Source organism: Corapipo altera, unplaced genomic scaffold (genome assembly GCF_003945725.1).
Source record: "Corapipo altera isolate COAL_440 unplaced genomic scaffold, ASM394572v1 175, whole genome shotgun sequence".
In the NCBI taxonomy this organism is placed as follows: Eukaryota; Metazoa; Chordata; class Aves; order Passeriformes; family Pipridae; genus Corapipo; species Corapipo altera.
The window spans coordinates 1224731-1237767 of NW_020884942.1; the positions used below are offsets into that span (position 1 = coordinate 1224731).

At 48.8% G+C, this 13037-nt stretch overlaps 1 protein-coding gene across 1 annotated transcript in view; it reads left to right on the forward strand.

The window, feature by feature from the left end:
• The window catches only part of ILKAP (ILK associated serine/threonine phosphatase), a 12763-nt gene extending 1074 nt beyond the window's left edge, over positions 1-11689 (forward strand). The window contains exons 2-12 of the mRNA XM_027661821.1: positions 413-590; positions 1018-1074; positions 2109-2234; positions 3096-3222; positions 4165-4271; positions 4746-4839; positions 6574-6661; positions 7864-7985; positions 9722-9841; positions 11159-11240; positions 11426-11689. Coding sequence (XP_027517622.1) covers positions 413-590; positions 1018-1074; positions 2109-2234; positions 3096-3222; positions 4165-4271; positions 4746-4839; positions 6574-6661; positions 7864-7985; positions 9722-9841; positions 11159-11240; positions 11426-11566 — 1242 coding nt within the window. The 3' untranslated portion in view covers positions 11567-11689. The remainder of the gene's footprint in view (positions 1-412; positions 591-1017; positions 1075-2108; positions 2235-3095; positions 3223-4164; positions 4272-4745; positions 4840-6573; positions 6662-7863; positions 7986-9721; positions 9842-11158; positions 11241-11425) is intronic.
• Positions 11690-13037: the final 1348 nt, after the last annotated feature.

Here is a 13037-nt window from a genome sequence, read left to right on the forward strand (position 1 = left end):
CCGCCCTCCGGTCCTGTCCGGGCCCGGCCCGTGGCCGCGCCTGGGCACGGCCTGACAGGCCGCGGGCCCCCGCCGGGCCTGCTGCAGCTCGGCCCTGGGTAACGGGACTCCTGCAGGGAGCCTGAGGGGCGAAGGGGAGGGTGAGGGGGTGGGTTAAATACCGCTGGAGATATTGCAGGGTTTGAGGTTTTTTGGTGGTTTTCTTTTCACTTGGAACTCAGTCCCCTGCGGTTTAGACCGTGTTGGAGCCTTTTCCTTCCCTGTGCTGCTGACGAGCGTTAAGATGGGCTCAGTGGATTGCTAGCAAAAGAAAAGAAAAAGCTGTTTTCTAGACAAAAGTTCATCTTAGCCCCGGGCTAAGGTTGTTTTGCTTGTGTGGCAGCTGTCAAAGTTAGAGATGGGAGAAAGGTAGCCCAGGCTCTCCAGGTTTACGCCACCTGTGCTCGCTGGGGGAGGGCAGTCCTTCCAAAAACCACCCCCAGAGCGCCTGCAATGGGTCCTGACTCTGCCCTGGTGCCTCGCAGGGAAAGATGTCCAGAAAGGGCCTCTGCTCTTTGAGGATCTCCCGCCATCCAGCAGTGCCGACTCAGGTATGGGTGCTCTGTTCCTGCCATTACTTTGGCTTTCCATGTTTTCTGCACCAGCACCTCTTTGAGATGAAACCTGTGTAAACCCTGTTCTTTGTCAAACAGGCTTAAGACAGTGGGGTTATCAGTACTGGTGTGCAGACCAGCTGCATCCTGTATGGTTTTAAAACCGGGGTGTTATAGATGTTCCACCTGTATTCTGTAAGATGTTTCATAGAAACGTTCCCTGAAACAAATGTTTACATTTGTTAGATATCACTTTTGTTAAATATCAGGCCTAGGTTTGCCTGATACAGTGAGACAAGTAGAAGTTTGGCTCGCTTTGGTAAACTGGCATAATTTGTGTACCTCAGGAGGGACATATATGGAGCGTTGTTCCCTCGAAGAGACAAAGGTATTTAGTTCTTTTTGCCTTTTTCTTGTGCTCCAGGAAAAGGAGGCTCTTTGCTCTTTGATGATCTCCCACCAGCCAGCAGTGGTGACCCAGGTAAGGAGCTGTGTCACTCACCAGCCTCTGCTGAGCCACCCTTCTCAGGAAAGCCCACGATGGTGTTGGACACACAGCAGGTTAACCTGGTGTCCAGGTCAGCTGACACTGGTCGTGGCAATCTCTTTGTGCCCCAGTTGTTTAAATCAGGATTCTGACTCTAAAAAAGTAAAGTTAGGCCTGTTCCCAGAAGTACATCCCTGTCTTTTGGGGATCCCCCCATTGTCTGTCTGAAAGCTCCCTGTTTTGGGAGGGAAGGTACGTGTGTGCCCTGATGCTGCCATTGCCCTGGCTGCATTTCTGCTGTGGGCACAGGCTGCCTCCTTGTTCCTTGCTAAAAATTGGCTTCAAACCCAGACTGCTGCTCTGTCAAGGCTTTCTGCATGCAGCCATGTGTCTGCTTTCATCTGGGAGGAGGCGAGCTAATTCACTATACTGTGTGAGACTAAATCTTCAGAGAGAAAAGGCCAGAGTTCTGACATCATGGGAATCAGGTTTCACTTGCTAGCTTTAATTTGTAACCTGTCTTTTGAACCACTTAACAAATATGCACATTCAGAGTAATAAAATGTTTCTTTGCATTGTTGTGGGCAGAGTTTATAGCGAAAAATAATAACAATAATAAGTAAATTAGAAGTATTCCAACCTGTATTGTTAACTTCCTGAGCAATTAACCGCAAAAAAGGCTGGTAGCTAAGAAAAAAAACAACCTGAGAGTTGTTGGGGAGAATCAAACAGCCTGCCAGAAAAACACAGCTGTCCTGTGTCTGAGGTGGAGTCACACAGCGTGAAGTGGTAAAATCAGCACTCCCTGGGTTGGGCAGCAATGTGTGCCATGGGTTGTACACACTGAGGGAAGCTCTGTCTGTGCATTTGTGGTTGGTTAGGGTTCTTGTTCTGGGCACTTAATGCTGTGTAAGTGTGTGAGCCTGCACCCCTGGGTGTGCTTCGGTATAAAAGGACTTGCTGCTGAATTTATGCAAGTCAAACAGACCTGGAACGCTTCAGCCACCTGCATTTTTGCTTTCTTTCAGCCTCCAGTGCTACTGAGCAAGTCTCATCAGCAGGGAGCCAAGAGAAAGGGCAGAAGAGAAAGTCCTTGGAGGAGGATGAAGAGAAGAATGGCAGGGAAGAACTTGTGGAAAAGAAAGTTTGTAAAGGTTTTCAGACAATTTGAAAACGAATGTACTCAATTTGTACTTTTAGCGTTGGGCTGAGTAAGTCCAGAACAAAGCTAAGCTTTGGTTCTTCAGTCCGTTGCCTTTTCAGTCTCTCGTAGGGAACAAACTGCTGCAGGGCTCTGTGGAAGCTGCTCAAGCTTCCTGGCACTCTCTGCCTTCTTTGCCTGGGCCTCCCTCCTGTCCCTGCTGAAGTAGGAGAAGCTGAGCAGCAGGCACCTCAGCACTGGCAGGATAAGTGCCTGTGCTGCCAAGAGGGAGATTGGGTGTGGAACCTTTAGAAGGCTAGAGCCACACCAGTTTCTTTTGCCACATCCACAGATCTCCCTACTGACTGCTAAGGAAGCCAGAGAGGGGGAGAGAGAGGCTCGATTCATACAGGGCCTTTGATTTAAGTGCCTGTGTGCTGTGTTGTGGCTTTGGGAGTAAGATGTGTTCCAGTGCACAAAGGAAAGGACATGTTCTAGGAACAGCAGACCTGGATTTCCTGTCCTTAGCACCCTCTTTAAAGAGGGTGTTCTACTTAATCTGCAGGTTCAGTGCCACATGCTTTTCCTGCCCACCCTGTCCCCCACCCCTGTTTGGTAAGAGCTCTGTCCGATGCCCAGCAGTCCTGCTTGGCTGCAGCTGCCTGCCAAAATTAGCTGCTTTTAGAGCTGCTGACCTTGGGGGCATGTAAAAACCCGTGTTACAAAATAAAATGCCAGATTTGTTTTTGCACTATGAGGACTGCAGTGCCAGGACAGGGTTCTGAAAGCTGAGAATGTCCTGATTTTTTTAGCCTTAGCTGAGGAGACAGAGGAGTTTGATTTGCGTGCACGTGTCTGCTTTGTTCCCCTTTAGGATCAGTGGACGTTCTTGGACTGAAGGGTTACGTGGCAGAGAGAAAAGGTGAGAGAGAAGACATGCAGGATGCACATGTCATCTTAAACGATATCACCGAGGAATGCCGGCCTCTGCCCTCCCAAATGTAAGTGGGCCCCAACTGCCAGAACAGCCATCATGGGGATGAGGGAGCTCCAGCTTGCTTCAGCTAAGCCCATGGGATGATCCTTTTTGCTTTGAGCAGGCGCTCACCCTGCCTGTGTTGTGGTGTGTGGTTTGGGCTTGTTACTGGGAGACCTGTGATGAATCATCACTAGCTCTGTTGCCAGGCGATCCACAGGGCTAATGTAAACAAATACATTATAGTAATGTACCTATTGTAAGTATATATATTATATATATATAAGAAATATATATATTATAAGTATAATGTATTATAACAAATACATTATAAGTAATCAGGCCTTGCCTGGGGGCTTATAAATGTGTAAAGCTCAAACTGTGGCAATGGAGAATGCTGGAAGAAGAGAAGATGGATGTCAGAAGTCTCTCATTTGAAAAGTTTAAATCTCCAAGCAAAGTAACACATCTAAGTGTGTTTAAATGGGAGTGTGTGTATTAAAAGGAATGTTCTCAAACATCACCCTGATATTGGACTTAGCTTCTGAACAAATACTGTCTCAAGAGCTCTGTGTGCTGAGGGTTCAGAGTTTCTTGTCTGTAGCGTAGGTGGAACAAGTTTAGGCAGGTGCTGTAGGATTGGTTAGACTGTAGATGTCTGTAGTGCTGGGGAGTTGGAATGTCCTTGAGGTGAAATGTTTCACTGCTTTTATGCCAGGTTGTGATCTATATGCTCTTCTGCCCTTCATTTTTTTGCGGAGTGGAAAATTACAAGCAAGTTCTCAGCTCAGTGCTAGAACGTGTAAACCATGTAAATGTGAACCCAGACCTGCTACATTTGTGCCTTGGAGAGCAGGCTTTATTTGATCTGGCTGACACAGTTGTTATGGAGAGGAATGTACTCAATCCCACCCTCTGGCTAATGGCCTTTCTTAGCCTCTTTCTGCTACTTTTTGTTTCCTCACAGCACCCGTGTCTCGTATTTCGCTGTTTTTGATGGCCACGGGGGAGTCCGAGCCTCAAAATTTGCAGCACAGAATCTGCACCAAAACCTGATTAAGAAATTTCCTAAAGGTGAGAGGAATGGAATAAGGGCTGTAGGACAACCATCCCTTTTTGGGGTGCCACATTGTGGCAGTGGGTAGGGAAACTGATGTGTTTGGATGTAGTTCTGTATTTCCCATCCCTCGTTCCCAGTGGCCTTGCAACACTGCACTGCCTCCCAGGGAAGAGGGCTAGAAGCCTTTTTGGCACAGGGGTGCCATTGTGAACTGCTAAGTGAGTGTGAGATGTGCTGTTGCCAGTTTTAGCAGTGCCACTTCATGTGTGAAAATTCTCCTGTGGTGGAGAGGTTCGTGTCGTAAACTCTCTATACATGCTACTGCACAGATTTCTGGTAGGGTGAGCCCAGGATGTGCCCCAGCTGCTCTGCACAGGGTCTGAGAGATGCACTGAGGTCCACTGAGTGTTGGATGAGCAAAGGGATGGACTGGGATAGGTCAGATATGTTTTGGTTGGAGCTTAGTTGCCGTTTTCTCTGTCTGGCAGGTGAGGTGGCCAGCGTGGAGAAAACTGTGAAGAGATGCCTTTTGGACGCCTTCAAACACACAGATGAAGAGTTTCTAAAACAGGCATCCAGCCAGTAAGTGCAAATGCTTTCTGTGCCTTTGTATTTCTTAGCGTGCATCTCCAAGGTCTGAGTTATGAGCAGGGCAGAGGAAACCTTGAGTCGTGTCTGTGCTTTGGCAAAACTCCACACAGCTCCATTGTGTCAGGCTGTGACTCTGCCAGCTGAGTGCTTGCTAGAATTAGATCACGGCATGTTCTGGTCTTACTCTGTGGTAAGTGGTCTATAGGACCCTTTAGACTAAAATACACATTCATGGTGAAGGAAGGAAGCAAAACATGTCCACCTCTGTCCTTACCAGGACATCTTGTTTGCCTTCTTTTTAAAGACTTGCCACGTTGCTAAATTGAGTTGTCCCAGTTGACTTGCCTAAGATGGGATCTTAGAGGCCACTGAGCACAGCTTTCTTTAGAGCTTTGTTTGCCAGGCTGGAGCACATCTCTGAGGTGGCTTTGAATGCACTGTATTGAAAGACCTAGCTCTCCCAATGTAAGCTTGTCTTGCTTTCTTGAACTCTTTTGAAAACAGGGATGTTGATGAAGAATGTCCCTCTGTGGGGTAAACGCCAGCCTGCCTCACTGCTGGGTGTGCAGTGCCAGGCACCCTGACCTCTCAGTCTACCCTGAACTGACACACCAGTTGTGTGGACTAGGGAAGATGTAGATTGTATTTAAAATACAGTCACTTTGTTACCAATCCTATCCACATTTGCAGGGTTTTTTGTTTGTTTGGGCTTTTTTACTACTGTTATTTCATAGTGATACCTCTATCACCAATGGAGAGACTGTTGATGCATTTGATTCTGAGATTCCATGAAAACTTTCAGTTTAAAGTAAATTGCAGACTGGCTCACTCTCTTAAGCCTAATCAGAACAGCAAGTTTGACCAGGCAAAAGGAAGCTTCCTTGAGTCTGTTACAATAGCATCATTCCCAAACCAACCTCTGGTCAGAAACGTGACTTATGGCAAAGGCACTACAAAGGATCACTAGTGATGGCTGTATTGATGATTAAATGAATCATCTTCATTCTTCATTCACACCTTCAAATTAGGAGAAACTGGATAAAATATATCTGGAAATCAGTCTCTCAAAGCTGATTTTAGTGAAGAGTGGCATCATGGCTGGGCTTCTTTGTGGGGAAGACTAGTCTGGCAGCTGTAATCTAAGAAATGCTTCTCATTTTACCTAGAGCTCTAGAGATAAAAGCTTAACTACAGCAAGTGAAATACCAGGAGAGCAACTGAGTGAGTGGTGTTGCTGTTGAGGTGAGGTGGGGGGGCAGAGGTACTGTTAAAAAAGGAAGGCAAATGTAAGCAAAAAAGAAGGCAGCTCTGCTGCAGGGCTGACTGTGCCTTCCTTTTGCTGCAAAGAAGGAGCCTCCCAAGGAGGAGCATGGGCTGCTTGTTTGCTTGTGATGCTATTGGGCAGTCATCAGAGCTGAGCCTGTTCTGCTCACAGATGAGGTTTCCTGGGAGCTGAGTGTGAGGAAGGGTTGGGGTGGGTGCTGTGTCTGGCAGCATTTACAGCACCTGGGCATTGGCTGTGCACTCAGAAGTCAGTGCTCTGTGCAGTTCTGCTGTCCTTGTCCAGTTTGCTGTTTACCACCCTGCTTGCAGGCAGCTGCTGGGGGCTTGTGCTGCCTGACTGCTGCGTGTTGGCACTCTTCCTTGAGTCCCAGGAGCACTCTGTGACTGACTTCTTCAAGAAGCTTTATTCCCCCTTAGTTATCTTATTTTTGTTCCCTTCAGGAAGCCAGCTTGGAAGGATGGCTCCACAGCTACTTGTGTCTTAGCTGTCGACAATGTTCTCTACATAGCCAACCTCGGGGACAGCCGGGTAAGCAGAATGGAGAAGCCCACTGCTGGCATCTTTGTTCTTTACAGAGCTTTATTTGCCCTTAAGGACGAGGTATTTGTGTGGGATGTCCCAGTTGCCATGAGCTCCCCAGCTGTTCCTACAAAGCATCTTGTTTTGAGCGGGTACAGGGTACTTCCGTGTTGTCTCCCATAGTGTAAAACAACTGTGTGTAGAAGCTCTCTCTTGGTGGTGCTAAATATCTCACAGTATCTAGAACAGCATATTTCAGTTGGAAGTGGACAATCATCTGATCCACTGCCTGACCGGTTACAGCATTGTCCAGATGCCTCTGGAACACTGACAGTCTGGGGGCATCAACCACCTCTCCAGGAAGCCTGTTGCAGTATTTGGTTATTCCCTCTGCAACGTCCAGTCTGAACCTCCCCTGGCACAGCTTTGAGCCGTTCCCATCAGATCAGCACCTCCCTCTCCACGTCCCCTCCTCAGGAGGCTGCAGAGAGTGATGAGGTCGCCCCTCAGCCTCCTTCTCTCCGAACCAGACAAACCCAGAGCCCTCAGCCTCCTCCCAGGACATGTCTTCCAGCCCTGGCACCAGCATGGTTGTCCTTCTCTGGACACATTCAAGTACCTTCACATCATCTTTAATGATGGGGCCCACCCTGGCACACAGGGCTCCAGGTGAGGCCACACTAGTGCTGAGCACAGTGGGACCATCCCCTCTCCTGCCCTGCTGGCTGTGCCATGTGAGATGCCCCCAGGATGCCTTTTGCCCTCCTGGCTACCACTGGTTCCTACTGAGCTGCTGCCAACCAGCATCCCCAGATCCTTTCTGCAGGGCTGCTTCCCAGCTGTCCCTTTCCCAGTTTATACTTGTGCTCAGCATCACTTGGGCACAAAATCTGGCACTTGGACTTGTTAAATTTCATGCCACTGACAGCTGCCTGGTCTGGATCTATCCAGATCCCTCTGCAAGGCCTGTTGTCTCTCCAGAGTCAACAGCACTCCCAGTATGTCATCAGCAAGCTTGCTAGTGGTACATTCAACTCTTGCATCGAGATCACTGATGGAAGTACTGAACAGCACCTCCCATGGTGGACTGAACCCTGAGGAACACCACTAACCCAATGTAGCCCCATTCACTACAACTTGGGGCTTTCTCTCCAGTTGTTGTTGCTGCCGTTGTGTTGTTGTTTACTTATGATGGTCTTTTGTCAGCACAGGCGATTCTGTGTCGTTACAATGAAGAGAGTCAGAAACACACAGCCTTAAGCCTCAGTAAAGAGCACAATCCCACCCAATATGAGGAGCGTATGCGGATACAGAAAGCTGGGGGCAATGTCAGGTAAGTGCCTGAAGGGTGCAAGTGAGCAAATCTAAACCCTGGCCTAATGCTAGGCCTGAGCACTGGGTTGTGGCAGTTTCCTGAGCCCACTATGCATGCTAGTGAGAGCCTGGAGAGAATTTGTTGCTGCCTGTGGGAGGCACAGTGGTGCCTGAGGTGTGTAAGGACTTGGTGGCTGGAGTTGGTTGATGGGGGCTGGTTTTCCAGAGGCTTACGATGGCCAAGGCAAGACCCCTGTGAAAGCCTGGCAGTGGGATACCAGCATGGACATGCTTAAGCTTCACCTACAGACTTGGACCTACAGACCTGGACTGGATTGCTGAAGAAGTTAGTGCTTTCTGCACACTGTGGTGCTGAACAGAAGTCATTGCCTTGCCTGCAGCATTACTGCTCTCAGCTTGTCCTGTGAGAGGGGGGATGCAGGGCATGAGAAGCCCTCGATGTCAGTTGGTGTTGCTCCCCTGAGGTTAGCTGATGCCCTGAGGCTGTCTACAGTAGGAGGGAGGTTTCTGGAGTGAGAACCCTAATGTTCTTGTGCAAATAGGAGTTTGGGCTCTTTGGGGAGCTGTTGCCAAACACAGCAGCCGTGCCTGATTTCCCCGGCTAGGTTCTCTCCCTTCTATGAAGGCTATTTCTTGATTTAATGACATCCTTACAAAGAGAGGATTCAGTGCAGATGAAGTATTGTCCTGCCTGTGGAGGCAGAATGCCCCCTGGGGTGGGGAGGGGTGGGCTCAATTCTGTCATGCTGCCGTGTCTGAAGCACTTTATTCCCCTTATCTCTGGAGAGCACACGCTGCTGCTTGTGCTTAGCACTGATCTATCTTTGCACACAGCAAAGAGATGGCCCACTGTCTGTTAGCTTTTTTCAGAACTGGTCCCTGACTGCCTGGGAGCCTCTCCCACTGCTTGCAGTTCAATATTTTGGACCCGAGAGATAAGTCACAAAATGTGTGAACATCAGATCTCTTCTCTGTGACGTGCCTTGCTTCTTACTTTTATCTCAAGTGAGGCTGCTTGGACTATGAGATGAATGAGCTTGTGTATTCCCAGAGGGCACAGAAGAGCCTTTTTGGGGAGAAGATGCTAGATTGTTGGAAAGGTGAACTGTGGGAAGCTGTTTCTATTGGCAACTTGGGTTAATTAAAAAAGTTTAGCGAACCAGGCCTGATTCCTAAGGAGGATTGTAACTTGGGTTTCACAGAAGTGGTTGATGCTAAAGGCCAAGTGATCAGGAGAACATGCCATGGTTTTCACTCCTGGGAACTGCCCACAGCCGAGCCAGTCTGTAGGGTTTGGTGTCCTGATAGGCAGGGCACAGGGGGGGCTGCTGTTTCAAATCTGCTCTTGCCTCTGTCACTCTGTGCTTCTACAGAAGTGCACTTCGCTAGATATCTTGCCAAAAAGTAACCTCTGTATTCAAACCTATGCCTCTGGGAGTTCAGCTCACATATAACTCCGCTTTCTAGGCTAAGCAGGACTTGAGTTAAAACAGGGAGACAGAAAACAACCTTGAAGTCTCCTGACTTCATTTCCACCTCATCACTCGTTTGCCAGAGCTTCACACAAACATGCAGAAAGGGAAGGAGACTTTGAAGGGAAGATTTGAACTTGCTGGGGAAGTGGGTCACTGTCTGTATGAGGCAGCTGAACGCACCATGAAGTGTCCCCATCAGGCAGTGCAGCAAAATACACGTGTGTGGGGAGGGCTTTCAGTGTTTTCTTTCCCTGTGCAGGGACGGAAGAGTCCTGGGAGTGCTGGAGGTTTCCCGCTCCATTGGGGACGGCCAGTACAAACGCTGCGGTGTTATCTCTGTGCCAGATATCAAACGCTGCCAACTCACACACAACGACAGGTAAAGCTGCCCATGCACTGGGGGTTGGCCGAGTCCCAGTGCTCTGCTCAGCACAAGTAGCACAAACTGCACAACCCTGTTTGCTCTGCTGTTGGGGCCAAGGCACTTCAGACTGATCCCCAGAATTAGAGGATGCTCTTACTGCTGATGTCTCTCTGCTCATGTTCCTTATCAGTACAGTGGGATAATGCTGCTGCTCTGCCAAGATACTGTGAAGGCTCCTGTTGGAGGAACCAGCCTCATAGCAGTCACTAGCATACACGAGCCTTAGATGTTCTTTGTGCTCTAAGTTCACACAGCAGTGTTCAAGCAGTTGGTTAACGCTTGAGTTCTCAGAAGTCCATCTTGTCCAAGAGTTGTTTCTAGCAGCTGTAGTGCCCATAAATACCATCACATTCGGCTCTGATATCTGAAGATTTGAGGTACTTTTCCATAGTATGATTGGCAGTGACAAATTGCAGTGAGCATTCATGTCACTATGACCCTACAGCCTCTCAGAGGTGAGAGTGTAACCCAGTACTGATGCTTTTTCTGGGATTAGAGTTCCATATCAAGGGATCCACTAAAATATTTCTAAAGATACCCTGAGTATCAGGCTCTGAAATGATGTCATCAGAGCCATGTGCAGGCTGACCACCTCTGTGAGTTGGTTGTAGTTTTCCTTGTCTAGTGATTCTGGTTAGGGCTCCTGGTTAATACAGTTCCATGTGCAGGCAGGGAGTAGTGCACAGTGGGCTGTCCCCCCCATCCTAGGATCCCTCCTAGGATGCTGTCCTTGCCTTGGGCTTTGTATCCCTTCAACCTTTTGCAGCCCATGGCAACACTTTTTGTCAGTTTTCCCATCACAGTTCTGCTGCTTGCTTTTCTTTTGAATTTATGTATTTAAATTATCATGTACCTCAGAAGTGTAAAGGCTTTAAAGCAATGCACACAAAGGATTAAGCTGTGTTTCTCTGTTTCCTTGCATTAGTGGCTTCACAGGGAAAATATGTGAATGAAAGGGACTCAAAGGAAAGAAGCAGTTCTTAGAGAAACAATGGAGCTTTCCAGCAGGGTGTTGGATGTGATCCTGCTGGTGTTGGCAGGACTGCCAGGGTGCCCTGATCTAGGTCACACATTCGTGACCTGGCTCTTTGCCCTGTATTTTGAATTCCCTCAGCTCCATGAATAGTAGGTTCTGAAGGATTTTCAGATAAGCTTTATGGTATCTTTCCTTTGCACTGGAGTGTGGATGTTCATAAAATAAATTGGAGGGATTTTGCTGTAGCCGGGGAGCCAAAGATTCAGCCTTGGAACCTGTCTCCACTTGATTCCCAGGTTCATTCTGATAGCCTGTGATGGCCTTTTTAAAGTCTTTACGCCAGAAGAAGCTGTGAACTTCATTGTGTCCTGCCTGGAGGTGAGGAGAATGCAACATGGGGGCTGGGTTTGGCAGTGCAGGGGGCATCACACAGACTTCTGCCAGCGTATCCTCCCTTATTCCCGACACTGTCTTTGTTTTGCTTCCCCAAGCTTGGAAGATACAATTTGCTTGTACCTGCCTTTGCTGGGGGCAGTCAGTGTCATGTTTCCTTGTCCGAACAGGATAAGAACATCCAGATGAGAGAAGGGAAGCTGGAAGCAGACGCTCGGTACGAAGCGGCGTGTAACAGACTGGCCAACAAGGCGGTGCAGCGAGGCTCGGCCGACAACGTCACGGTCATGGTGGTCCGGATAGAGCACTGAGGGATGAGCTGCATGAGAGGAGAGGGAGAGGTCTGTCCGTGTGCATATTTGGCCGAGGGAGGGAGGGTCCTGCTCTTCAGTGTAAATAAAGTTGGGTTTTTTTTTTCTAATAGTCTTAGCTCACTTAGCTAGCAAGGTTTGCTAAGTGGCTGCCAGTGTGGATCAGCCTATGCAGGCAGCTCCTGTCAGCCCTCTGTGAATGTCTTGGCAACCACAGTAAACCCATTTGGCAGGGGTGCTAGCAAGAGGTATCTGGGAGCATGAGCTCTGCCAGCTGTTTGAAACGGGGCAGTTCTGCTGTCCATTTCCTTGAGCTTTGTGCAAGGTTCTGGGAGAGTCCTGAATTCTTAGGGCTCCGTGGGAGCTCCTGGACAGACTGTACCGTACAGTACTGTAGCCACTGGCTTGGGGTGTGGTGTGAGCTGTCCTCTTTGTGCTGGGAAGGAAATCTTTTGACTCTCAAGCTGGGCTGTGAGGTTGCCTGCAGCTGAGGAACACAAACACTGCTTGCAGAGCAGCAATGTACCTGCCCTCTGCTTGCAGAACGTTTTGAGAGTTTTTACCCCAATGCTGATATGGAAAATGTGGCTGGAGTTTGCTTGTGATATTTTTTGGGAAAAGTGTTTTCAGCAAATAGACCTGCCAGGCAGCTGAGCTACAGGCCTGCTCCTCAGATAGCACAGACAAGCACAGAGCCTGCATCTCAGGTTTTAGGTACTTGTTGCTAATAAATGTCCAGTATCTGATCCTGACCCAGTGCCTCTACCAGCTGTTGCTGCAGACAGTGTGATGTTTTCCAGAGAAAATTAGGCTTAAGACCAAATGACAGAATGAAAGCTAAATGGATTGGACCAAAGCACTTAAATTTCTGATTACGTAGCTCTCCCGTGCTGTGGGTGAACCGGGGCAGGGAGGGAGGTGAGCCAAGGGGTCTGCGTGGGGGTTACTTGCACAACCTCCTTGCTCTGAGGAGGCAGTTGCAGCCCCAGGGAGGTGGGCAGGTTGATGCAGTGGTATCTCTGCCATTTTGTGCATAGCCCTGGACAGGGCTGTGAGGCTTCCAAGACTCGTTTCTGTTATCTGTATTCCCAGAACTTTGGGAGATGGTCCCAGATCCTGGGCTGTCTGTTTAGTGGAGCACACAAAAACTGTCCTGTTGTTTGGACAGGTGGGTTGACCATCTTTCGTGGATTTCTGCTCCAGCACTAGTCAGTTGACACAGCCTGGCTCACACTAACTCTCCACATCTCCTGCAGAGGACTGAGGAAGGAACTGGGTGTCTGGCGCAGACTTTGGGTAGTGCTTGCCCTCTGCCAGCTTGTTCTGCTCCCAGCCATTCCTGTGTACTTTGATATAAGGTTGCACTGCAGGATGAGCTGAGATCCCTTTGTTAGCAACTCACTCTGCTGCTTCTGCTCACAAAAGCCAAATTTGGAGAGCCCAGACAGAGTAGCACAGAATTACTTCAGAC